At 39.4% G+C, this 26,686-nt stretch overlaps 1 protein-coding gene across 1 annotated transcript in view; it reads right to left on the minus strand.

The window, feature by feature from the left end:
• GABRG3 (gamma-aminobutyric acid type A receptor subunit gamma3) overlaps positions 1 to 20,997 on the minus strand; it is a 415,770-nt gene extending 394,773 nt beyond the window's left edge. Inside the window, exons 1-2 of the mRNA XM_087938441.1 lie at positions 20,678 to 20,997; positions 8,616 to 8,764 (exon numbers count right to left, since the gene is read on the minus strand). Coding sequence (XP_087794567.1) covers positions 8,616 to 8,764; positions 20,678 to 20,730 — 202 coding nt within the window. The 5' untranslated portion in view covers positions 20,731 to 20,997. The remainder of the gene's footprint in view (positions 1 to 8,615; positions 8,765 to 20,677) is intronic.
• Positions 20,998 to 26,686: the final 5,689 nt, after the last annotated feature.

Raw genomic sequence — 26,686 nt, forward strand, 5'->3', positions numbered from 1 at the left:
CATGTAAAAATCTAAGAAAAACTCAACAGAGCACTTTGTTGCATGTGCTACTGAGTAATTCTATTTCTTTCTGTTCCAAATTGTAGAGGATGTTTAATGTCAGTTTCTTTCATCCATGCATGAATACAAGAATTTGACCTTGAAGTGGGGCTTTGTTGCTATTGTTTCTTTGTAACCTGAATTACTAAACTGGGCCATCTTCTATTTTCCAAAGTGGGCATAGCAAAACACTGTCCAATTGTGAGTCATAATTCTTCTACTTATTTTTATATATTCTGATGTGCTCTTTTGGCTGCTGCTTTCTATTTATTTACAGCTGCTGGACTGCCAGATTGAAAAACTGATTTATATTTTCCAACACTTATTATCTGCTTTCCGAAGGTGCAGTGGCACAGCAGCTTAAAGACACTGGATTTGTCAGCCAGAGATGGTTCGAGCCCATGGTACTGTCTGGTGGACTGAGCTCCCATTATTTGCCCTTAGTTCCTGCCCACTTAGCAGTTTGAAAGCATATAAAAATGCAAGTAGATTAATAGGTACCACTCCAGTGGAAAAGCTAGCAGCATTCCATGAGGAACTAACCACTGAACCTGCAAGGAGAGGTCAGCAGAAGAAAGCCCTGAATGCTGCTAGCCAACCAGTGCAAAGCTAGTTTGCCCCCCGTGGTGTACCATGGGTAGTGCGCAAGCGTGAACAAAATGAACTAGCAATCTTAGGCTGCCAGAGCTATTCTGGTGTAAAAAGCATTGTAGACTCCCATGGCTATGTATGCCATATGGTAAAAAAAAATATCTGCATTTAATATTTAATGCTAAAATGTGTTTTTATCTTTTCAATTATTTTTGCTGTTTTTAATTATCTTGCTGCTATAAGGCCAGAAGGTGGTATATAGCTTTTCTCAGCTTATGTATTAATTGTCTAAAGGAATCAAAGGACTCCCATCTCTACCACACATCAAGGTAGGGAAGATGGTGTCCTTGGCCCACATCCTACATGTGGGCCAAGGAATGGATAACACTAAGAAAGACTAGATTGTTGACATTAGAAGGTCATGATTTGTTGTTGGGCTGGCATGCCTTTTTTTGATATAAGGGAACTAAAATGCAGGGCTATTTTAGAAGACACTATATACAGGAGTCTCTGTGGTTAAATTGGGAGAAGATCAAAAGACAATGTTATTTGAAAATTCCAGTTTGGTTATCGACCATTGAAGCATTTTCCTATCCTATAATTTATAAGAAGGAACAAACAGTTAGATATGGGGAAATACTGGATGAAAAGGGTGAACTTAAATCGATACAAAACTTAGAGGAACAAGGTATAAAGATGAATTGGTTTTCATATGCACAAATACATTCAAGGTATGATGAGGATTTTAAAACAGAGGGATTTTATGATAAATTGACTGATTTAGATAAGATCTTGACAGGTACTGATGAAAAGGTGATTAAAAAATTATATGGTTATTTACTGGAAATTAAATTAGAGGAAGAACAAGTCAAAGAAACTATGATTGCTTGGGGGAAGAATTTTGGATATGGGATTGATTGAGAGAAATGGCAAAAATTGTGGTCTCAAAATTATAAAATGACTATGTCAACAGCTTATAAAGAAAATCTGTATAAGATGTTTTACAGGTGTCACTTTCCCCCAACAAGAATAGCAAGAATGTTCAAGAATAAATCTGAAAAATGCTGGAAATGTCATCAGATACCTGGCTCATATTACCATATGTGGTGGACTTGCGAGGATGCTAGAAAATACTGGACTAAAATTCGCATGTGGTTGGAAAAAATGACAAAGAAACACATAGATTTGAAACCAGAGATCTTTTTATTGGGAATCTTACCTGTTTCATATAACAAAGATTTGAAATACCTGATTGTAAATGTATTAACAGCGGCTATGATTGTATTTGCTAAAAACTGGAAAAATGAGAAAATACCATTGCAGGAAGAAATTATTAAGAAAATATTGGAATGTGCTGAGATGAGTAGATTGACATTTGAAATTAGAGAACAAGAGGATAAACAATTTTATAAAATTTGGGACCTTTTCTATCAATGATTGGATGATAAAATACAATAATAGAATATTTAGAATTTTAGATAATAATGAATATATACAGAGATTTTTTTCTTTTTTATTTAATATCACATTTATAAAATGTCTTCAGGATAGATTTGGTATGATTATATGATTTGTTATAAAATAAATTAAGTAAATTATAGTTATCTCGTAAAGTGTGAATGAATAAAATCATAGTCAAATGATTGTTTGATAGTGATACTAGGGTATATAATTTTTGATTGATAATATGAGTTATTATGTAATGTAACTGTAATTGAGACTACGAAATGAATGCACAAAAACTGGTAAACCAACCGACACACTGTTTGTATATTTATGAAAGAAAGCTGGATGTTTTTATGTTTTATTTGTTTTTGAAAACTAATAAAATTGTTTTCAAAAAAAAAAAAAGGTAGGGGAGATGGTGTCCTTACAAGGTAGTGGCAATACAAATTTAAAAGCTACAATCCAAGGGGGGAAAGGCAGGACTAGAAAAGGAAGAGCCAAAAGTCTTTGGAAAAGAGGTTTTGAAACCATGAGTCCTCTACCATAGGAGGTCAGTCTTGCAGAGTGATTAGTTCTTCAGTAAGAAATCATTGTGTTCCTTTTTCTGGCTATTGTCATTGACATTCCATTTATGCAGATTTTTAAAGTGCTCGTATATCTGAACTTTATCAACTAGCAATTTGCTTATAAGAAGAAAATAGTAACCTGACCTCATATTTAAGTCATTTGCATCTCAACCACCCAGTAACAAGTAAAGCATAGTTTTAGATGAAGATCATAGACAGGCAGACAGGCAGACAGACAGACAGACAGACAGATGATAGATAGATATCAGATAGATTTTTGTAAAGAAAGATAAAAACTAGCAGAAACTAATACAGAGTAAGAACAAGGAAGAAATCAAAGAGAGTTAAAAGTACAAGAAGCGGGTAGGGAAAAGGAAAATAAATGTACAAAGAAGTAGCTTCCAATCTTCTTTATAGCAATTATAAATACAATTATAAATTTACTTTTACTCTATGATTACAATTCACTCTCTTTATATAATCTAGTCTGTCTAATCATCCAAACCATAAATCATAAGTTCATTTTGTCCACACTAAAAGTCCATGAGCTGTTTCCAGTCAGCAATGAATTTAGATACTTTCTTTCGTAAAAGAAGTCAATATAGCTACCTCTGAATTCCTGAACTTTTCTATTGATGTAGTCATAGCATAAATATTGAAATACCACAGGACCCAACGTCTGGATTGAAGGCCAACTTCGCATTTTGTTGGTATGGCATCTTCTAAATTCTGATTCCTTCAAGTCAATTTTCACTCTAGAATTTTTTAATAATAATATGGAATCAGTTTGCTATGGTTTTCTTTGGGGTGCGTTTTCAGCTTCCTCATCTAGTCTACAGCCTTAGTATTCCCTATTGAGTTCTGAGCCCAATGAAGATCTGCCAGTTGTCTATCCCATAATTTTAAAAGGTTGCCAGGCTTTATGCTTTATTATCATGGCAATGAGACCACAGAAATCCCTTAAAAATATACTAAGCAATTCTATACCTTTGGGGTCTATAAGATTTTGAACTAACTTGCTCTTCTTTTCACATCTTTGCTTCTTTCAGGATTATCTATCTATCTATCTATCTATCTATCTATCTATCTATCTATCTATCTATCATCATCTATCCACATCTATTCCAGAAATATTCATATAGGATTGCAACAAATTAGCCAAGTTTCTAGATGAAAGATTAAGAAATTGGCCAGTCTAAGTATAACTGGGCAACCATTTATCCAGAATGGTATAGGTTTCTAAACATAATATATAATACTCCATAAATCTCTAATAAAGATGCAATAAATATTTATTGTCATACTCTATCCTTCAAAAAAACTAGAAGGATACTGAATTCCTCAAGGACAAATTTTGCTTCTATTAATTCAACAAAACTTCCAGGATAAATATTCTTGTAGAATTGTTATAGGAATATATAACAAGTAAAGTATGTTCATGGGTGCACTGCTAAGACTTGAAGGGCCAGATTGGTGAGAGATTATTCTGGAGAAGATCTATTTGTATGTTTACTAAGAGAAAGTACTAACTTAATTGCATATACTCAATCAGCAGAAAAACTGGTTGCAGTTTTGTAGAACTATTTAAGAATCTTAATGCTGCCTGGAACAATATTAGAATAGACAAGAGGCCAATTATCTCTTCAGTCTAAGCCCAGATTTATAAATCCATGCTTTGATATAGTAAGAATTATGTTCCCAACAAATGATATTTAAATATTAGGGAAAATATATGGCTGTAAGTCACCTTACTGACATTCACTGTGACTTGATTATTTGCTGTAACATCAGAACTGAACAGTTTAGCTGCTCATATGTAGGAAATAATCTATTTTCAAGTTAGTGGCCTGAAAGGCAGGCTATATATAATATACTAAGATATCACTCTTAAAATTTTGTTGCAAGTCTTCCTACTGGGTGTGAACTGTGTTATTGTTAAAGCTTCGAAAGCTGGTGTTAAAAAGCTCTGGCAGAGTCTGGCACTGCATATTCTGACATAGAAGTATATTAACTGTTGTGAAGCCAGTTCACTCATAAATATAATGCTAAGATAGTGTTCTGACCCAACCCTGTTACCAGCAAGAAAATCTCAAACAAACGCAGCAATTCAAACCTTCACAGCTTTAATCTACAAGTGAACTTCTTTGTCGATAAAAGATGGCTTGCAGCCAATTAGTCCAACCAGAAAAGCCTTGACAGAATTCTTCAGATAAGCCAGAGTCTCTACACACAATGCTGGGTCCTTAGAATGTTTTTACCTTCTGCAGAGGCAAAACCCTTTTGAAACCAGGCTTATATTCCTTGGAGGGAGGGGCCATTATGTTGCATCCTTACTCCCAAGTCACTAGTGCTGCTCCAGCTGTTCTCTTCTATGAATCCTCCTGTACTCACACGCACTTGGCACAGGCTCCTCCGGAACCTCCTCATCACTGCTGCCAGCCTCCACAATCCCTGAAGGCAGCAGTCCACTCCCTGAAGGTCCCAGCCCCTCATCCAAGTCCTCACTCTCCTCCACCATCTGCATTCCATGGCATTAAAAACACTACATTTTTACAAGCCAAATAAAATGGCCATTTCGTAGAAGAGACAGAGTTTAATAACAAACTACCAATGACATTATATGTCTAACATCCAATTCTTTCTCATACACATATAAAAATCTAAAAACCTTCCCCACCATAGTTTCAAACAGAAACACATGCAAATACAAATATCACTGATTGCTTTTCAGCAATAAATAGTTCATTTTATCCTGAGCCAAATTAAAGCCAAAAAATAATAATAATCACATTACACTTAAGAATTACTGAATTTGTTCCAGTTTTCTGTGTTCTTGAAAAATAATAGCTTCCCTGAATTCTGTTTGAACATTGTCATTTGGCCCCATTAATTTGATTATCTGAGAAAAATGTTAGCTTGCTTCATATCTAATTGCTAAACAGTTAGAAGAGCATTCACAATCTGACTACACTGCTGTTGCTAGAATTCTAGTTTTCATTCTCACTAGACATTCTTCTCTTCAATTCTTTATTGGTTTTATTTATTAATAATGGTTCTATGCTATCTTTTCTCCAAAGCTGTGAATAGTAAGCTGGGCAAAGTCCTGGAAAACAATAACAAAAGCCTTTTAAAATGTGAGAACCATCTAAAGCAATTTAAAAGGTCAAGCTCAATAAATTGATTCTTGGTTCCTTTTTTGAAAGCCTAGAGAGTGGGGACAAATATTACTTTGATGGAAGAACATCGTAGCCTAAGAGCAATACTAAATATATCCATTCCTCATGAACCAATTCATGTTTAGTTTTCTTTCCTATTTTAAAAATTTGTTTTACACCACCCCATTTTCTCTAGAAGAAAGCTTTGTTTTTTGCCTTAAGTCTACTCCAAAACAGTTATCACTTGCATGAGATGCATAAGGTGTTAACAGAATTAAGAATATATACTGTATTAACACAGCAAACACACATGCCCATACAGAGAGACATTGCATACACACAATTTGTGAGATTTTAAACAATGCAAAATACAGGATTTTTATTGTTGGTGGTCATTTCACAAACCAGAGACTAGGTAATAGCCCCAACATTTTCCCTAGGAGAAGCTGATGGTTTTGTTTTAAAGAAAGGTTCTTTTCAAGCGATATGGAATCAAATATTTAAGTTCAACCACAATCATCAGCAGCTGAAGTGTACTTCCACTGGATAATATAGTTACCTTTAAAATAATATTCCAATGCTTGTATCTGTGTGTATGTCCGTTTGTGCATCCATCTAATTATCCATCTATCCTCTTTCTGTCTATCCTATGGGGGACCTGTCTGTACCCTATTATGTGATGTACCTTATTATTCTTGACTCTTGATGAATGTATCTTTCCTTTTATGTACCCTGAGAGCATATGCACCAAGAAAAATTTATTGTGTGTCCAATCACACTTGGCCAAATAAAGAATTCTGTCTGTCTGTCTGTCTATCAATCAATCAATCAATCAATGAACTGGCCTGCTTGCCAGAATAGTAAATAAAGAGTACTGCTGGCCATATTATGGCCACAACAAGTGAAAAATGAACAAGTATTGAGACCTGATCTTGTGGATGCAATCGGTAATTCTGTAATAGTTAGAGGAGATCTGGAATACAGCTGGAATTGGAGTCTTTTTCAGGTATGGCACAGGTCTTTATTACTGCAGCGCATGGTCTGATAAGCCAACAGTTGGCCAGAAGTAAACAATAGCAATATCACTTAGACTCATATACTGCTTCATAGTGCTTTAAAGCCCTCTCTAAGTGGTTTACCGAATCAGCATATTGCCCACAACAATCTGGGTCCTCATTTTACTAACCTTGGAAGGGTGGAAGGCTGAGTCAATCTTGAGCCAGTCAGGATCAAACTGCTGGCAGTGCCAGAATAGGCCTGCAATACTGTATTCTAACCACTGTACCAGCACAGCTCTTACTGCACAACCATGGCTCTACATTTCAACTAACCAGAGACTGTAAGAAGAAGACAGTTCAGTGGAAAACTGTGTTAATCTATCCTTTTTATCACATTAGTGGAAAAGATTTTAAAGCTATTCTTTCTTGGGCCCAATAAACTCAGATTTCTTTAGCCAAAGCATTTCATGAACAACATTATTGTTGTTATCCTTGCTAGGCTGCCAAATCACGATCAAAACAGGTTTGCAAAGAGATAACTTCCCAAAATGAAAATGAAAAGCCTGATCTTTATAATCAACTAATCAGAGCAAATTATACATGAGAAAATGACTTGGACAGGGACAGAGGTTACTAGTAGGAAAAAATAGTGAAAAACAAATAATTCAATGCTCCAATCAACCCTGTTTCAAAAAGTGTTTGCAATAGCTGTCTTGCATATCTTCAGCTTTTCATATATAATCATAACATATTTCTCCCTCTCCCCGCTCTGCCCCCCCTCTCTATATATCTATGTATGTGCATATATATATTATGCAAATACTTCTGTCAATAGAGGGTAACACATCCTGCATTTGATGAAATATTATCAGCCCTTAAATGCTCATATTATAGTAACCCTGAATGTTTAAGCTGTCATAAGCCTGTTTTATTTTGTTTTTTTGCTTTTGATTAATATAGCTACCTCCCAAGTGGCAAAGAATGAAAAGGAGCTGTGCTTCAGCATACTTCGTTATACAGATATATTACTTCTAAAACCAAGTGCCATTCTTCATTATCACCATTAATATTTGCAGAGAAAACTCTTAGCTTCTGCAAACTTACCTAACAGTTTTTAAAGGGGCTTTACACTAATGCCCATTTCTAAATCCTCATAATAAATATTGTGGTTAAATTGCATATCAGTGTTTAACTTCTACCAGTTTAATTTAATTAATAGAACTGTAAAAATGATCTGTATCAATAGTATACTCACAGTGTCCATTTTATTCTTGTCTACCAGTTATGGGCTACCTCTGGCCTTTCAAATATTATTAGCATCAACTGTAAGATGAACAGTTAATATCCAAGATAATGGAAAATGTATTCTGTCAACTTCCAGAGAACTACCAGATGCTCATTCTTGAGAGTTTTTATCACGTTCATCTTACATTCAAAAAATTAGGCTAAATTCAATGTCCATTTCATGGTCTTTTTAAAATATACTTTCAATCATAATAGCATAATTTTGGAGTATGCTGGAGATGGAGTTGAAATTAAAACTTACAATATTCACAATGTAAATGTAGATGAATAAATAATTAAACTATTATATAATGAGTTACTTAGTTCATATTTAAATGTACAGCATATTTCCTTATTGTGATACTTGAAGCTTTATACTACCATACTAGATCTAATCAGACAGAAGCAAAACTCCACCAATAAGTATACTTTTCAGATCATGGTGATTGATCATTATAATGAGAATAACTATCTGCAATTAGATATGTAAGTATTCATAGTCTTCTTCATAGAAATTAGAAAGAAAAAACACTTACTTCCAATATCAGGTCGCAGCTTTTTATCATATTCTTTCAGTAACTTGTTTAACAACAGTGTCACATCACTATCATGAGCTTTTGGAGACATTACCCATTTTTGGTTTGTTGTAAAATCATCAAAGTCATCCTCTTCCACCTTTCTTGAACTGCAATTTAAAATAATTTAAAATCATGTAAATTACACACCATACACAAATAAAAGCTGAGCAAGCTGAGAAAATCCTTCATGTGAATGTGTTTTTTATTATTAGGTTAAAAACATGTTAGTTTATCATACTGGCCTATTCTGGAAGGCTGAAGGCTAAAAGCGCACTCTATTAAAAATAATTGCACATTTTTACATCAATATTTGTCCACCAGATCACAAATTTAGGAATAAATAAATGTCATTTAAACAAATTATACGTGATGCCTCCATTTACATTTTTGAAGTTGTAGCACACAGGGACAATAGAGCAGTCTAGAAAACTTCGAATACAGCATTTTATCTGCAAATATTATAATATAAAACATTCAAATGCAAAATCTTGTCATTTTACTCCCATTTTAAATTATTTTATATTTTCTATGCAAAGAAGCCTTGGCAAGAAATTTGGGGATAAAGCTCTTGTAACTGACTAAAACCCCCAGCCTTCTTAACTTAGCAAATTCAGCTTTCTTCCAGAATCATGAAGTGTAGGCCTACAGTGTAGGCACTCAAATTAGATTGGCTTTTTTCAGAACTTTATATTTTTTTTAGCAATATAAATTTTCAACTGGAGCACTAGGTACTGAAAAACTGAATTGACACCAGAAATTTTAAAGTGCCAAGTTTGATTCTACCACTTCCACAACTTTCAAAAAGCAGGAAGACATAAAGAATATTTTGATACAAAACCATTGCATTATGCAGCTGGGGAGGGATCATATGCATTAATGTGGATGTTTGCAAGTTCAGTCGGTATTTTAGTTCAAAGAATCTGGTAGTTGAATAAGAGAGGAAATTTTCATTTTGGTTAAAATCCTAGAAGGAAAGCTTGTAGGTCTTGCATTGTTGTTGGACTGGGATTACTTATTCTTGACTACTCCACGGTATTCAAGTTTAGCAACATTTAGAGCAGGGGTGTCAAACTCACAGCGTCACATGACATATCTGTGTCACGTGACATATTTTCCCGCTTCACTAAACTGGGCATGTGTGTGTCCAGCATGTGACGCATTTGGCCCACGGGCCAGGAGTTTGACAGCTCTGATTTAGAGTATTACATGTCACCCATAATTGGAGTAGAAAAGCTGGTTTGGAATATGGTAGCTTCCCATGCTTTTTTGAAAGTATAAGCAATCTGATTTATATTTCAGAAAGATGGGTTATATTTTATGAAAAGGAAAAATAAAGCCAAACATTCCCAGATTGACTATTTATGAGTAGAATGAACAACTTCTGGCTTCATTTATGCACACCACCATAAAAGCCTAGTCTTCTTACTGTGATTTTTTTCCCCCTTAATTTCATCCTTTTTGCCTACCTCTCCACAAGTTAATTTTTTTTCATATTTTACCATTTCTCATTGCATCTGAGAGTTTGCTACAGCTTAATTTAATTTATACAAGCACCAGCAAGCAACCAAATATGAGTGCCGCCTAAGTTAAATTACTTATTCTGAGAGCTGTATTAGTACTAAGTTAAATGAGTGCATCTTCAATATTTGAACTAAAACAAAAGTCGAAGGAAGCTGTAATTTGTTTCTCATGGCACTTAGTGGGTCACTCCAGTGGTGGCATTCAATTTTTTTTACTACCGGTTCTGTGGGCATGGCTTGGTGGGTGTGGCAGGACTTGGTGGGCATGGCAGGGGAAGGTCACTGCAAAATCCCATTCCCTCTCCACCCCACTAACCTGCTTTCCATCTCCATTCTCCTGTGCAGGGCAACAAAAGAAGACCCAGCTGATCAGCTGGGACTCCAATCAGCTGGAACTTGGGAGGCAGTGAATAGATGGGGGGGGGGCAACCAGAGTGGTACTTATCGGTTCTCCAAACTACTCAAAATTTCCGCTACCAGTTCTCCAGAACTGGTCAGAACCTGCTGAATACCACTCCTAACTCTTCCTATGCCTGTTACATTTCAAATGCTAACATCCATGATTTGTCAAGACACATTAGCTGAATTATTTTTCTTGCTGGAATGACTTATTAGAGGATACAAGGTAAATTCAATTTATATTCAGATGGAGCCATTCCAATTCTACTTCAATAAGTTTGGGTTCTGAGCAGTTCTGGCAAAGCAGTATCTTAAGCCTACTTTGGCCCAGAAAATCCTTACTTGCATTCAGTATCAAACTTTGAAGCTGTTCTGACCCAAACACTTTTCCAATAAAACGAACACAAACCAAAGGGAACAGAAACCTTTTAATGATTCTTACGAACCCCCAGTTAAAAGGCTGCTGCAAACTAATTAACTTTGATAAGCATGAGCCTCGCCAAAACTGTGTGAGGCTGCCAAGAATAACAGATAAGGTGATCTAGAAATATTTTACAACACAAGAGTCTTAAAATACCAACTTAAGATACTGGAATGTCCACGAGGCTTGAGTGTCAAAACGTCTTTGCTTCCTACAAAGAACATCTGATTCACAGCTGGCTTTTATCTTCTTGAAAGAGGGGCCATTACCTTGCAGCCTTACTCCCGAGTCACCCATGCTGCTGCAGCTGCTCTTTCCTGTGAGCAGCCCTGCATGCACGCGCACTTGGCACAGGCTCCTCGGGAACCTCCTCATCGCTGCTGCCAGCCCCACAATCTCTGAAGGCAGCAGTCCACTCCCTAATGGTCCTGGCACCTCATCTGAGTCCTCACTCTTCTCAGCCTTCCGCACCTGCTGCCAGCTAACCACAACAGAAGCACTCAGAATAAGTCAGGGGAAGAGCTGCAGCAGCTGCAATATCTTTGTGCTTTCATCACAAAGAATGATGAAAACAAAACTATGACATCCTACCACACTCTCTGATCATTTTGGGTGTTCGTGCAACATATTTTTGATTCTTCCTCTGCAGATGCCAAAAGGGATGGTTCCTAATAGAATAGATACAGGTGACAATAAAACATGCTATTTAAAGGGGAAAAAATCTTCAAGTTCAGGTAAGATTGTGTAGTCTAAAATCTAACATTTCTTAAGTACAGGTGGTCCTCAACTTATGACCACAATTGAGCCCCAAATTTATACTAAATTTTAAAATAAATTTGCTAAGTGTTTTTTGCCCTGTTTTATGATTCCTTGCCACATTTGTTAAGTGAATCACTGCAGTCATTCAATTACTTGCACTGTTGTTAACTGAATTTAGCTTTCCTATCAACTTTACTTGCCAGAAAGTCACAAAAGGTGATCACATGACCCCGGGACATTCCAACAGTTGCAAATATGAACCAGTTGTCAAACATCTGAATGTAAATAACATGACCATGGGGATGTGCAATGGTCATAAGTGTGAAAACTGGCCATAAGTCAACTTTTTTTAGTGCCATTGTAACTTTGAACAGTCACAACAATTCATTTAGTGACTGTTCAAAGTTACAATTGAATTGTTGTAAGTCAAGGACTGTCTGTACTAGATTCCTGAAGTTTAAGTTCCATCCTGGTTTTCTTGTGATAGATTTATCTTCAAGAAGTCAAGGCTCGATCCACAACCAAATATTTATTCTATGCTGTAGAAACAACAATTCTGTTGTTTTTTTTATAACTTGGGTCAGTTGAAGTGCTGGTTTTGATTCAAAAAGAGAAAACAATGTATTTAGAAGTTACTGAGCAACCAATTAGCCCTACACTTTCTATTACTTGATTGAAATTTTAGTGACATTCAAAACTGGAAAAAAAAATCCATGTTGGATCTTTTAAAAAGCCCAGCAACAAAGAGGAAGAGCAACTAAGGAAGGAAACGGGGTTAGCAGGAATTTCTTGGGTATAAAAACCAACAATGTATGCCTGCTGAGCCTTAAATTCTGTAATTGCTGCATATCATTCATGCATGTTTTCTGTGAGTCTCGATATCATTCCCTGACTGGACTATGGGAGCTTCCTTTGAAGATGGCACAGATGCTCAAGTAGAATGGAATGTGGCACACAGATGATTAGTCAGGGTAATTGTCAATGTATTGGCACTGTAGACTGAGTGTAATGTTTTAAAGAGTTGGTCACTAGATTGTTGTTTTCCCTGTTGCACACTAGCCAGAGTCTTTTTGATTGGAGCTGTCTAAATATTGTAAACAACTAACTAACTAATAGATAAAAATGAGGTAGCTGTGCATGCAGTATATGTTATGAGGAGATATTATAACGTAACCAAAACAAAAACGCTGTGCTGTGTTTTGTCTTTTCTATTTGATAGGTTGTGATAAGAAAAAAAAAAAGCAATATGTGAAAGTACATCACGTATTCTAACTGGGAGAAAGGCGGGGTATGAAAAAACGGCTACAATGTCTGGGTGCTTTTCCTGTAAAACTTAAAAAAGGAGAAAAACTACAGAGTAATAACATCCTAAATAATTAAAAATAAATGGACAACCTTCATCCTGTCTATTTCTATCTTTCTATCTGTTCTTATCTACTCAGGGTCAAATGTTCCTTCGGCTCTTTCTGCACTGTGAATATTAAGTCTTTAAAATCACCACAATGCACTGAAATTGGCAGTTGAAATGACTGCTGTAAATTATGCATGGAGGAGGGGAGTATAACAGTATATCTGCATTCATGACAAATATTTCAGGTTTTCTTTAATGGCTGTGAACTGTTGCCAGATTTTATATGTGGGTGGATGGGGAAGAGAATGAATTAACTCAACTTTCATTTTCATCATTGGTTTTAGGAGGAAAGAAAAAAACATACTTCAATTTGTATCTTGAGCTGCAATCAAGACACCCTCTAATTGAATTGAGATGACTTTAAGATCTACAACTCCAGTCACTCCCTAACTGCCCTACCTGGGGACCATGGGAATTGGAATCCAAAGCATTTGGAAGACCACTGACTCTCCACCCAGGCTTAAAGAAGGTTAATTTAATTCAATTAATAGGAAAATTAAGAGTTGCTATAGAATTTTAAAGATCAAACATGTGCAGACATGCGTTATTTTCACTTTCTCAGAGCACTGTTATGATTTACAGGTTTTCCTAGGTTGGGAATTCACTTTTATGTGCTTTATCATTTGGCTAAGAATTTGCTTTCTGTGAAAATAAATTGCTATTATGCAAATGATGGAGTGGTTAATTTGCACCAGTGATCTAGAAACATGCTAAAACGTCTTCCCACCAAAACCACCTAAGATTTTCCCAACAAAACCCATTTCTGCTCTTGCTCACAACATTTATCATAATGTTGTGCTATGGTTCTACTTGTGTGTACTGTCTCCAGGGGTGGGATTCTACAGGTTCGCACCGATTCGCTAGAACAGATTGTTAACATTCTAAGCAGTTCGGAGTACCACTTGTTAGAAGAAATTACTGGCCTAATCCTGTAAGGAAGGCAGAAAGGAAACATTCTGGTGTTGCTTACAGAAACTGCCTCTCTGTTAACCCTTATTACGTTCTTGGCAGGACTAGACTTCCTGTCTCAGGAACTTCTCTGGAGTTTTTTTCCCCCTCCATTGCTGGTACTTTGCTTATGTGGAGTGACCATTCAAAGTTACAATGGCACTGAAAAAAGTGACTTATGACCCTTTTTCACACTTATGACTGTTGCAGCATCCCCACAGTCATGAGAAGCCAGACAAGGAGATGCGTGCCTCGATGTGAGTGATGTTGAGTTGGCCATGCCCAGACAGTGACATGACCACCAAGCCACACCCACCAACTAAGCCATGCCCACAGAACCAGTTGTTAAAATAATTGAATCCCACCCCTGGCTGTCTCCATTTACTTTTCAGCATCTTTTGTTTTGTTGAGAAAGTCTTCAGGTAGTTTTGGTGGGAAGAAGTTTTGATATGTTTCCAGATCTCTGGTGCAAATGAACCATGCTTCCATATTTTTTTTTTACAGAAACCAAATTCTTAGCCAAATAATAAACTATATCAAAATAATTTCACACACAAAATCTGTAAACCATTCACAAAATTCCCAAAATCTGTAAACCACAACAGTGCTTTTTCCTTACCCCAAAGCTGAAGGATTTTCAGATTTAGGATGAGTTTTAAACTGGGGAAATTTACTATGCGGAACATAAGAAAGAATGCTAATAAAATGTGTCATGCAGTTTTATTTCTTGTCTGTTATGATACTTGCATGCAATAGAATAAGTGGAGAAATGCTTTTACCATCCATACAACATGAGAGAAGAAATGAAACATGTTTGAACAATGTAGCACAAGGGTTTACCAATCATGAACACATTTTTAATGTGTTTGAATTTTTAAAAAATTGATACCATACCCTGCTACCCTGTTTTTTGTGAGTTCATTGTTTTGTTTTATGCAGGATTATCAGGGAAAGTAACCCTAGTATAAACCAAGAAAAGTTTGTACTTATTTCAAAAAATGGACGTAATTATATGATTCATAGTGATCCCTAATCGAACTGTAGACTTTAGACACAACTAATACATGTTGCTTGCAAGATGCTGACTCAAAAGGCTGATCATTAACTATCACCACTCATTACAATTTAATTTCTCATCAGGATTCCAAAGCCATCAGATAAGAGAATCAGTCTTCCATGATCCGGTAGCTAATTAAGGAAGAGAAACCAAGCAACCAGTTGAATGGTGTGAAGAATCTCTCTTAATCATTTGTATTACAAAGGAACCAATTATTATTTCATTTGTGACAAAATCAGAAGACAGTGATATAAAGAATATCTATGGTCATGCATTCTAGCAACTCTTAATGTGGCTTGCTGGAAACTATCCAAGCAGAGAAGAACTCTAGAGTTCAGGAGAAAATTAGAGAGCAACTAACCAATAGAGTAGTTTGCCTTCAGAAGTTGTGGGTGCTCTTTTACTGGAGGCTTCCAAAAAGAGATTGGACAACCATTAGTCTGAAATGGTATAGGATCTCCTGCTTGAGCAGGAGGTTGGACTAGAGTATCTCCAAGGTTCCTTCCAACTGTATTATTCTATGTTCTATGTTCTATGAGTATGTTGGCCAAATCAAGTCTAGATTACTACAAAATCAGTATTTATGTTCTAGACTGTCATTTGGACCCAGTCAACCCAAGCTTAGCCCATCTTAGCAGCATCTCTAAACCAGAATTAAAGGACTTATCTGGGCCAACAAAATTAGATTTGATGTAATGCAAAAGGGTTTTAAATTTTGGGAAGAAACCCCTGTGGTGATAATCAGACAGGACTGCAACATAAAAGATCATGGGGCTGGGATAGTAAGCTGCAAATCTCAATTCAGTGTGCAGTGGGATACAAAAGAAACATTTGTCTCCAAAATTATTGGGAAGGAGTTGGAAATAAAAAGGTTAGTCACTTCCTCTGTTCATACAAATATGTGGTTTCACTGCATCTGGATGATCATGTAAAGCTCTAATCATCCCATCACATGGGACGGAGTAGAAAAGGTATAGAAAAGAGCAAATCGAACAGAAGGTGGAATATTGTGGAAGAGGTTTTTAAGGGCTTTTCAGTCAAGAAGAGGATGGCGGTGTAAACATAAACAGAATATGTGGCAAGTCCATACAGAGGACAATTTGTATTTATTCTAGTACTCAAGAATATTCATTAAACAGTGTAGATTCCATTGCCAGAGAATATGGGAACAATGTCCACTGTCTTAGATGACTTGGATGTTAGATCATCTCATAAACTTGGTCAAATACTTTGCCATGCTCTAACAAGGAAAGGGCAATTTTGTTTTGGTCGAAAAGATGTTGAGACTCTAGAAGGAGTACAGAGAAAAGCAACAAAGATGATTAGGGGACTGGAGGCTAAAACATACTGTATAAAGAACAGTTGCAGGAATTGGGTATGTCTAGTTTAATGAAAAGAAGGATTAGGGGTAATGTGACAACAGTGTTCCAAGATCTCAGGGGTTGCTACAAAGAGAGGGGGTGAAGATATTATCCAAAGTATTTGAAGGCAGAACAAGAAGCAATGGATGGAAACTAATCAAGGAGAGAAGCAACCTAGAACTAAGGAGTAATTGTTCTGACAGTTAGAACAATTAATCAGTGGAATAATTTGCCTCTAGAAGTTGTGGATGCTCCAACACACAGTGGGTTTTTAAAGAAGAGATTGGATAACAATTGTCTGAAATGGTATATGGGGTTGGACTAGAAGGTCTCCAAGTCTGTTATTCTGTTATCTGATGCCATTTTCACAGAAATCATCAACAGTAATTTAGGTCTAAAGTTGCAAACATGCCCCCCAAAAGTTTGAATGAATATGAATACATATGCATACTTTTCTTTAATGTTTGCGTTTTCTCCATCGTTTTCCCTAATACATAAATTTTTGCATACTTGCTGTTTCTCCTAATGTACTTCATTTGGAGGGTTGCTTTCATAAATCATACTGTACTTTTGGAAAATAGCGGTTTCTTACTATACTTGTGTTCCAAATTTCCACACATACATCACCAAATGATTTTATTTTGAAGCTCAAATGCATCAAATTTCACACCCATTTCTATTTTGTAATGAAAGCTACATGTTTGGCAAAAACTCAGTTTCCAACTGATAGGAAGATAAAAAATAAGAATAATAAGAAAAGTAGTCTTGTCTGTAAACAAACAAACAAACAAACAAAGCATTTGATAGACAAAAGTGTTATTTGTCTGGTCCATCAGTGCCCTGATATAAGAAGGCTGGGAACATTTAAACTTCAGGTGTTAATTCACCGCAGTTGGGTTGGGTTGATGGATGAATTTATCATATAAATATGACTCCAGACCTGTTAGGAACCAGAAAAGTGGGAGCAGGAGAGAAGATGGATTCTTGAATGCGCTACCAAGCTGAAGCATCCTGAAAACTGTTTACTAGCTGCAACAATCAGTTTTACAGCTAGCATTAATAGTCCAGGATTTGAGCATTGCCACATCTTAGCCATGAAAACACCTACATGGCGTCACTTCTTATCCCCAAAGACTTGTTATGAATATGGAGCTAGTGGTTAGGCAAGGAACTTAGCTATTTGAGTAGCCTCAAAAAGCAGCCCACACAATTTGCGGTAAGAGGTCTTCAGGTGAACTTCTCCATTATTTCTCCACTTTGCGCTTGCAAAAAAAATCAATTAAGAAATGCATCTTGAACCAGATTCTTCTCTTAGGAATGCACAACTCTTCCTCCAATAGAAAATACCAAAATCTGGAAATGTGCATCATGCCTCCTTTCTAGTTTGGAGTTGCTACATTTGCTTCCTGTGGAAAGTTGGTAAATTTAGATACACGGAGAACCCAGCAATAACTACAGCGGAGAAAAGGAAGAGTTAAAAGAATGGCCCTCGCCCCATCTAGGTAAACTGCTGCCGAAAATGATGATTGAATAGGTTGCCTGACACCTTGTTCCAATATCTGCCACAGAATATTAAGAAAGAACTTTTGGATGGAAAATCTGCTGTAATGGTTTCCAGAGGAATAAACTGTGATAATCTTTTGCAGCAACCATCCTCCTGCCATGTTTATTCCGAGAATTAGATCTGCCAGTCGCTTCTGTGATCATATCAGTGTTTCCTGATCTTGGAATCTCCATATGATGGATCTACCTCATTTAATGTTTATCTGAAATCTCAAACGTATGCCTGTAAAAGAAGTAGACTAATATTTTGCTTCAGTGTGTCCTCAGTCATCTCTCTCTCTCTCTCTCCCCCTCCCTCCCTCCTTCTCTCTCTCTCTCTCTCTCTCACACACACACACACACACACACAGAGACAGACAGAGAGAGAGAGAGAGAGATGAACTATTATGGCTAGTGGGATTTGCTTTTGTCCCCAGGAACAATGCCCTTAATGATTCTTACCTTCCACTGCCACTGGTGACATTGGAGCAATAAGGGGAATGAACAACTAAGCTACATCTCACAGGATCTCCCTTGAGATCCTTTTATAAATTGTGCATTAAACACTAAACCTTCAAGATATTAGCATGGGCTTAGAATTTACCCCAAAACCAATGCTCTCTTTCTTTCTTGTTATCCTAACTCCACCTCCTCTCCATTATCATTTATCATTCATGGGGGAGGGACGAGGGACAGGAAAGGAAAACATAACTTATTCCTAATAATAATTTTGGCATAAGGAAAAATGCCCATACTATTTTTTATATACTTTTCAAAAACATGTCATTTGAGGGAATGCCTCTTGTAAGATGAAGCCTGCCATCTGCCTTTCAAAAGAAAAGAAAAATCTAAGTTTAAATCATTGTGATGTATTGCACATTAACCAGGTAGATCTTTTTAGTTGCTTAAAATAAGATTCAAGAAGATCCTACTTGGATCTCTCTAGTTCATGGATCTATTCCAGAGTGACAGACTCCATGAAGCCTCCAAGCAAGACTCAAGTGCGAACCACCTTCTAACTAGCATTCCCCAACAGATGAATGCAGGAAAACATCTGGCACTCAGCAAAAGCAGCCACTTGTAATCTTATCCTCCAAACTTTCCTTTAAAGCCATACCGCTGATTCAGAATGCTGGGGTTGTACCTGCCTGTATGTATATTTGGTGACTTGAAAATTAGAAGGGGAAACGATGCTGTACCATCTTAGGATGGTTTAGAAATCTGTGGATGCCACTCCACTAGTAACCTGAGCAGTTCAAATAAATAGAACCAAATCATGAACCATCATTCAGGTTCAGTCCGTGAGTTGCCATTTCAGGAAGGGTTGCTCGTGAGAATGGAAAAGGGGGCAGGGCAGGGAGCGAAAACTGGGCAGTGGAATGCCAAGAAAAGTGAAGTCCCAAACAGATCCCAATCACCATCATTTGGGCAATTGACATGGCGATTGTAGATGTTTGGTTCGGTGACATTATGTTGTCAATTCTGAAAGGAAGCTACCTGGTTGGATAATCTCTTTTTACAAAATACCACTCAAGGCAATCGCTTGGAGCCATCCAAGGAGACGAGCCTCTGGGGACACACCAAAATCAGTTGTGGAGACACAAACACGGTCCATAAAGCTTCCTGCTCTCACCACGTTCCCCACATCGTCTGGCTTCTCCTTGGGGATGATTTCTTTCATTTAATTGAGGGAAACGGTTCCTTTATTTGCAGGTCTAACCGACTAACCGCCACCCTCTCGCTTCTCTTCCTAGCCTTTCCCAAATTCGGACCGGCCAAAGACAGAAGGCACGGAATCCGAGCCACAGGAAAAGGCGCACCCAGGCGGTCTGCCGTCACCCCCTGGAGTCCTACCAACGCGTCCGGATGCGGCATTTCTCCCTCGATGCTCGTTTCCGACAACCCAGACAACCGCCCGAGCTTGAAAACGGCGCGAGAGATGGAAGGGAAGGAAACCTCACTTCGGGTTTTCTCTAGCAAATGAAGTCGAGAGGAAAACTTTCCGCAGAAGAGAGAGAGGGAGAGGGAGAGGGAGAGAGGGAGAGGGAGGAGAGAGAGAGAGAGAGAGGAATTCAAAGCGGTGGGTAGGGAGGAGAGAAGGGTTCGAAGGGATCAGGACCCCGGCCGGTTTGGGGGCGGGGGGAGGAGGGTTGGGTGAGGGGAGAGGGGGTTTGCGTTGCCTCCCCAAACCTGGGTAATAAGAACGGGCGGCGAAGAGCTGGGGGGGGGGCGCAGCTGTACTCAGTTATGATGTGGCGGCGGGGTTGCTGGTGTCAAGATCCAAGTCAATTTCACTGCGCTTCGACTGTGTGCGCCTGATCCATTTCAGTGCGCGCCTACCCACGCACCTGCTCTATTTCACCGGGCGTTCCCCAAAGTACCAAGTTATTTTCCTTGTCCTGTATAAAGCACCAAGGGAAAGGGAAAGGGCGGCGGGGGGAGGGGGGTAGATGAATCTGTTGCCTGTAAGATTTGCTTTGTTTTAAGGAAATCTCTTTAAAACAAACAAACAAACCCAAGAGAGAGATAGGAGGGGTGGGTGGGTGAGAGAGAGAGAGAGAGAGAAAGATTAGCAGGTGACAAATGCGCTAGTGGCACTTACCCGGCCTGGAAAACGGAGAGGAGGAAGAAGACCACTAGAAGCTTAGCGGACATGATCCGAGCAGCCGGAGGAAAGTGCAGCAACCCTGCAGGAAACGGTGCTGGAGGGTTTCAGAAACGGGTGGGTGGAGGAGAGAGCAGATGTATATATCTCGCTTTTCTTTGCCCCGCTCTTGTTCTGGGCAAGAAAAAAAAACCCGCGTCTCCAAAAGCGCCTTTCCAACGCGAGATGCTCCGATCCAAAGGGCCGCCAGGATCTTCCGCAGGTTCTGACAGGTGGTGGGTCAGAGGCGCTCCAGTCCGTCCTTCTCCCCTTCCACGCTCACTCCCCCCACCCACCCCCGGCGACAGTCCCTTCCTTGCCTGAGGGAATCACGCCGCCCTTCGCGGTCCCGGGAGTTTGCCTTAGCCGGGGCTCCCTCGGCTGGTGGGCTCGTCCCAGAAGGAGAAACAAGCCGCCTGCTGCAGAAAACACCTCAAGCGGCGCGGGGCAGAAGGGGAGAAGTCCCGAAGCTCGGAGCGGGACCCCTCCTCTGGACCTCGCCGGGCCCCGGGCCACGCACTGGCTCTGCCAGGGAGGCGGGTTGCACGGGGTCGCGCACCATCGGAGAGGGGGCCCGCGGGATTCCGCGCCCCCCCCGCCCCCTCCCAACCGGCCGGCCAACAGGTACGCGGGTGGTCGCCTTCCAAATCCGGTCGGCCGCCGAAGGCAAAAGGCGGGAGAAGTGGAAGTTGGGACGGGGAGCCCCGGCTCGGCTTCCCTGGGCGGCGGGCAGCGGCCCCTCCCGGTGTCAGCGCCGCCTGCGCTTCGCGGCGAGGCTGTTGGGCTCGGCGGGCTCCGCCGCGACAGTTCTGGAGGAGGCAGGCAGCCCCTGCCTCGTCAACATCGCCTCGGCCGTCCTTGCCGACGGAGGGAGGTCCCTGCCAAGCGCAGGATTGGCGAAGCGAGGGGCGAGCGGGGGGCGAGCGGAGAGCGGGCGGCGGCTCTTCATTCGGGTGGGCGCAAACGGGAGCGCCTCTCCATCTTAAGAGATCTGGGCCGGGTGCCGTTGCCCCCCGCCCACGGACCGAGCCAAGATAGGCTCCAGGAGTTCATTCATATTCAGGGCTGCGTCTGACCGCGATGAGGCAATCGCGGGAGAGAAGTCTTGGGGGTTTCTAGTCCCTAGGAAGATGGGGTTTCCTGTCTTCCTTCCTTCTCAAGTATTGAGCAACTAGCTGATCCTAATGTTTGAAACAAGTGAGGGAGGGAAGGAAGGAAGGAGGGAGGGAGGGAGGGAGGAAAGGAAGGAAGGAGGGAGGGAGGGAGGGAGGAAAGGAAGGAAGGAAGGAGGGAGGGAGGGAGGAAAGGAAGGAAGGAAGGAAGGAAGGAAGGAAGGAAGGAAGGAAGGAAGGAAGGAAGGAAGAAGGAAAGGAAGGAAGGAAGGAGGGAGGAAGGAGGGAAGGAGGGAGGGAAGGAAGGAAGGAAGGAGGGGGAGGGAGGAAAGGAAGGAAAGAAGGAAGGAAGGAAGGAAGGAAGGAAGGAAGGAAGGAAGGAAGGAAGGAAGGAAGGAGGGAGGGAGGGAGGAAAGGAAGGAAGGAAGGAAGGAAGGAGGGAGGGAAGGAAGGAGGGAGGGAGGGAAGGAAGGAAGGAGGGAGGGAGGGAGGAGGGAGGAAGGAAGGAAGGGAGGGAGGGAGGAAGGAAGGAAGGAAGGAAGGAAGAAAGAAAGAAAGAAAGAAAGAAAGAAAGAAAGAAAGAAAGAAAGAAAGAAAGAAAGAAAGAAAGAAAGAAAGAAAGAAGAGAAGAGGTTTAGCAGTTTACAAGGCAGATGGGAATCCAAACTAGGGAATGGGCAGATCAGTTGTTTCCTGGCTTAAATAGTCTAGCAACCACAATCATAAAAAAAACCCCCACCATAGGATGTTTTAACCAGTTTTCCGTGCTCAGGAAAAATGGACCAAGGGCTCCAACCCTACTTGCTGACCTTTGAAATTGATTATGTCAGGGTCCCGTTTTCACCTTCCAATCTTCTCCCAAGGTTTGAGGCTCACAAGCCTGCGTGTGTAGGATTTGATATGAAATGGCACAACCATCTCTTTCCCACTGAAAGTCAGGAAATGCTAAAGATTTCCCAAGCAAAACATTCTCCAAGCGAAATCCACTCTTCCAAAGTTTAAGGTTCTCTCGACAATTTATTTATGAAGGACACAATTTCAGTTAGTCATTACATTTGTTTGCCGCCTATCTTGCTGCAAGGGACAATCTTACCAATAGTTACAGCTGAAGTGACAGAGTCCTACCATCTCTTTTGGGGGCTACTAAATCAGCATAGTCTGAGTCAAGAAAAAAGTAAGCAAAATAAACATCATTACAGAAATAAGAAGTCATGATTCTGTCTCAATATTTTTACTGGTTTGCTTGGAGAGCCTATATTGTAAATTGCTCCAAACCACAGATTCTTACTTGCTGGGAATAAAAAAGCTCGCAGTTAGCAGACTTAAAGAGAAGAGTTGGTTGTTGCTTCTTTTTCTTGAAGAAAATCTTCAATCAAGGAGATTTCTTTTAAATCTTTGAAGCATTTCTGGAGCAATTGTGATATTTCTTAGGAATATTTCTCCGTGCCACACAATAAATATATTATTTAAAAAGATGGAAGATTCACATTTATTTATTTTTCTTAAAAGGTAACATAGTCTTAAGCAAGCTGCTCAGAAATAAGTTGACCTTGGTTAATTTAAATATATTAAGGAAATCCATTTTTAGCTTCTACATTTAATTTTGGCATTATATCAATTTAGCTGACCCAATTTTCTGCATATTCAAGAGCATTTTTTCAATTCTATACAACTCCTTCACATCACAATAGAGTAATAGGTAAATTAATTCCTACTGCTTCCTACTCCACACATTAAATAAATTCTGCTTTGGAGAAAAATAATACTGTAGGCTATAAATTCTGTGGCATAGAGATTCTTGGTTACATTACCTCACTATATTTCACGCAAATTAGTTAAATGCATGTTATAAAAAGAGCTTTTTCCCCTGTTTTAAAAAAAGTTATTCAGATTAATACAAAATATCTTGGTGTTTGAGGATTCTTATTCCTGATTTACATTTCATTCAATATACCTCCTCTAATTTTCTACTTCAGATATTATTTAAGTGAAGCATAACTTCTATACTGGCTAGATAAGCCCAGCGGAGAACAGTAGACTTGTTTGACGGCAACAACTTATATGACAAGTGTGATAGATAAACTGTGTGATTCACACATCTTTGTAAATGGAAGGCATTTTGGTGCTCTCTGAGCTTGGTTGTTTTTCTTGCAGATCTTTCATTACCCAAACTAGGTAACATCATCAGTGCTAGTAAGGGAATGTGATTTGCTCTCAATGTATTCAGTATTGTAGTGGTTTCAGTGGTGGGATTCAACTATTTTTACTACCGGTTCTGTGGGCGTGGCTTGGTGGCCGAGGCAGGGGAAGAATACTGTAAAATCTCCAGTCAGAGGTGGTATTTGCCGGTTCTCTGAACTACTCAAAATTTCTGCTACTGGTTTTCCAGAACTGGTCAGAACTTGCTGAATACCACCTCTGAGCAGATTGCCCTGTCAGTGTTGGTAAGAGTGGTCTTGAGGTTCTTTGGTTGGGCTGTTAATTGTTAGCTTGTTTGGCAGACCCTTGATTGGGGTATTGCTTACTTCTTGATTGTTGGTCTGATGTTAATCTTGGACTTTATCTATGCTCATCTGGATGTTGATTGCTGGTGGGGACATGTTTTGGTCTTTTTCTTCACTATTGGGCTTGTTGATTGTCTCTTTTGCACAGCCTGTAGATGTTTGTTTATGTCTATGTGCCTATTGATGGGCAATTTGCCAGTGGGTCAGGCTTCGAGGAATTCTCTAGCATTTTTGGACTTGGCTTGATCCAGGATGGTCATGGTTTCCCAGCTGAAGCTATGGTTAAGTCTGTCCATAAGTTGTGAAATTAAAGAGTTTTCATCATGTATTCTGACTGCTAATTGGTGTTTATGGATGTGCTCTACTAGTCTTCTGCCTCTGTGCTACACTGATGCCATGTGGTGGTGGTTTCTGAGATGCTTTTGATGTATGCCAGTGTTGTCCTTTTTACAGCTTGTGTTGGTTGCACTATATTGGATTGAGTGGTGAGGTACTTTTTGCTGAAGTTGCATGGATATCCGTTTTATTTATTTATTTAGAAAATTTATATTGCTGTCTAATCACTCAATGCAATTCTAGGTGGCTTACAAACAATAAAGCACAGTATAGAAAATTTTTTAATTTAATTAAAAATTTAAAAAACAGTAAAAATAAAAAAAACATAACACCCCATCCTACCATCATTGATAACTCACAGTCAAATCAGCCATTTGATGGGTTCTCCCATATTCTGGGTTCCCCAGACCCACTGCCAAAACCAAGTCTTCAGGGCCTTACAAAAGAGTGTCAAAATGGGGGTCAATCTAACTTCTGAAGGAATGATATTCTAAAGGGAGGGATCCACCATGAACAAGGCCCTTCTTCTTCATCCCACAAGATGTACCTCCTTACGGGATGGGGCCCGCAACATTTCTCACCTTCCCACTGTAGAGGCAAGAGACAGTCCCTCAGATAACCTGGTCCCAAGCCATGAAGGACTTTACATTTTGTTGGAAGATGTTGTATAGATGATCTGTTTCTTTTTTCTACTGTTCAGTGTTGCTGCAATATGTTTGTGCTCATCCAAATAGACTTCTTACACAGGTTCTCTGGTGGGAGATTGGATCATTATTTTGGTAATGGAGCACTTGATTCATAGCGGAGGTCATACTACAACATCTGGAATCACTTCCACAAATACAACCCAATCAATGGTGGGATTCAAATTTTTTTTACTACCAGTTCTGTGGGCATGGCTTGGTGGGCATGGCAGGGGAAGGATACTATTAAATCTTTATTCCCACCCCACTCCAGGGGAAGGTTACTGCAAAATCCCATTGCCTCCCCACCCCACTAACGTGCTTTCCAGCTCCGTTCTCCTGTGCAGGGCAACAAAAGAAGACCCAGCCAATCAGCTGGGACTTGGGAGGAAGAGAAGAGATGGGGGCAGGGCCAGTCAGAGATGGTATTTGCCGATTCTCCCAACTACTCAAAATTTCCACTACCAGTTCTCCAGAACTGGTCAGAACCTGCTGAATACCACCTCTGAACCCAATACAACCCAAATACAACCTACAATATGAATCAAGTATGTAGACAGCACGTTCACCATAGTAAAAGAGAACCAATTAGAGAACATCCACAAAACTATCCACAACATCTTCAAAGGGATCCAGTTCACAAGGGAAGAAGAAAACAAGAACTGATTACTCATTTCAACCCTGAGCTACACATACTCTCCTTTATTGGAAGGCATATTGTCAGAAGTGATTTTCCAGCATTTATTCATATGTTAGATTTCCTATGTTGGAATCTGGCTTGATAGATCTTAACTGAAGTTTACAGCATTCCAAAGAGAAGTGGGTGGATCATGAGTTTTGTGCCACAGCTCCAATTCAAACTTCTTTAAAACTACCACCAAACACTGCAAATCAGCAATATTAGTAAAGACTCTGACAGTTATAGTACCCCAGGCTGCAAACTTGCCTACAGTTAATATCAGCAGGGGAATCTCACAAGGTTCCCGCATCATGCTACATTATAATGTGATGTGCTAAGTTTCAGTTTAATACATTGAAGGGTCAAATAGCAGAAGAAAATCAAACATCTTGAGAAGGGTGTTTGGAGTGGTGAGAAATTGAATCTTTGTTCAACCATCATGTATATGCTATATATGCATCTTTGTAACTACAAATGATATGTCTGGGTGTGCATGTATGATAATCGTGCCAGGAACCAGTTGTGAAGTCCGTAAGTGTTCTTTGAGAACTAATATACCACTTCAATCCGAAAAGTTGCTGTGATGACCGGGGGCACGGCACAAAGGCAACACAGTCAAATAAACAATAAGAGTCCCTTTATTATCTCCAACT

This window comes from Pseudonaja textilis, chromosome 8 (genome assembly GCF_049901715.1).
Source record: "Pseudonaja textilis isolate UNSWEBS1 chromosome 8, rPseTex1.2, whole genome shotgun sequence".
Taxonomy (NCBI): domain Eukaryota; kingdom Metazoa; phylum Chordata; class Lepidosauria; order Squamata; family Elapidae; genus Pseudonaja; species Pseudonaja textilis.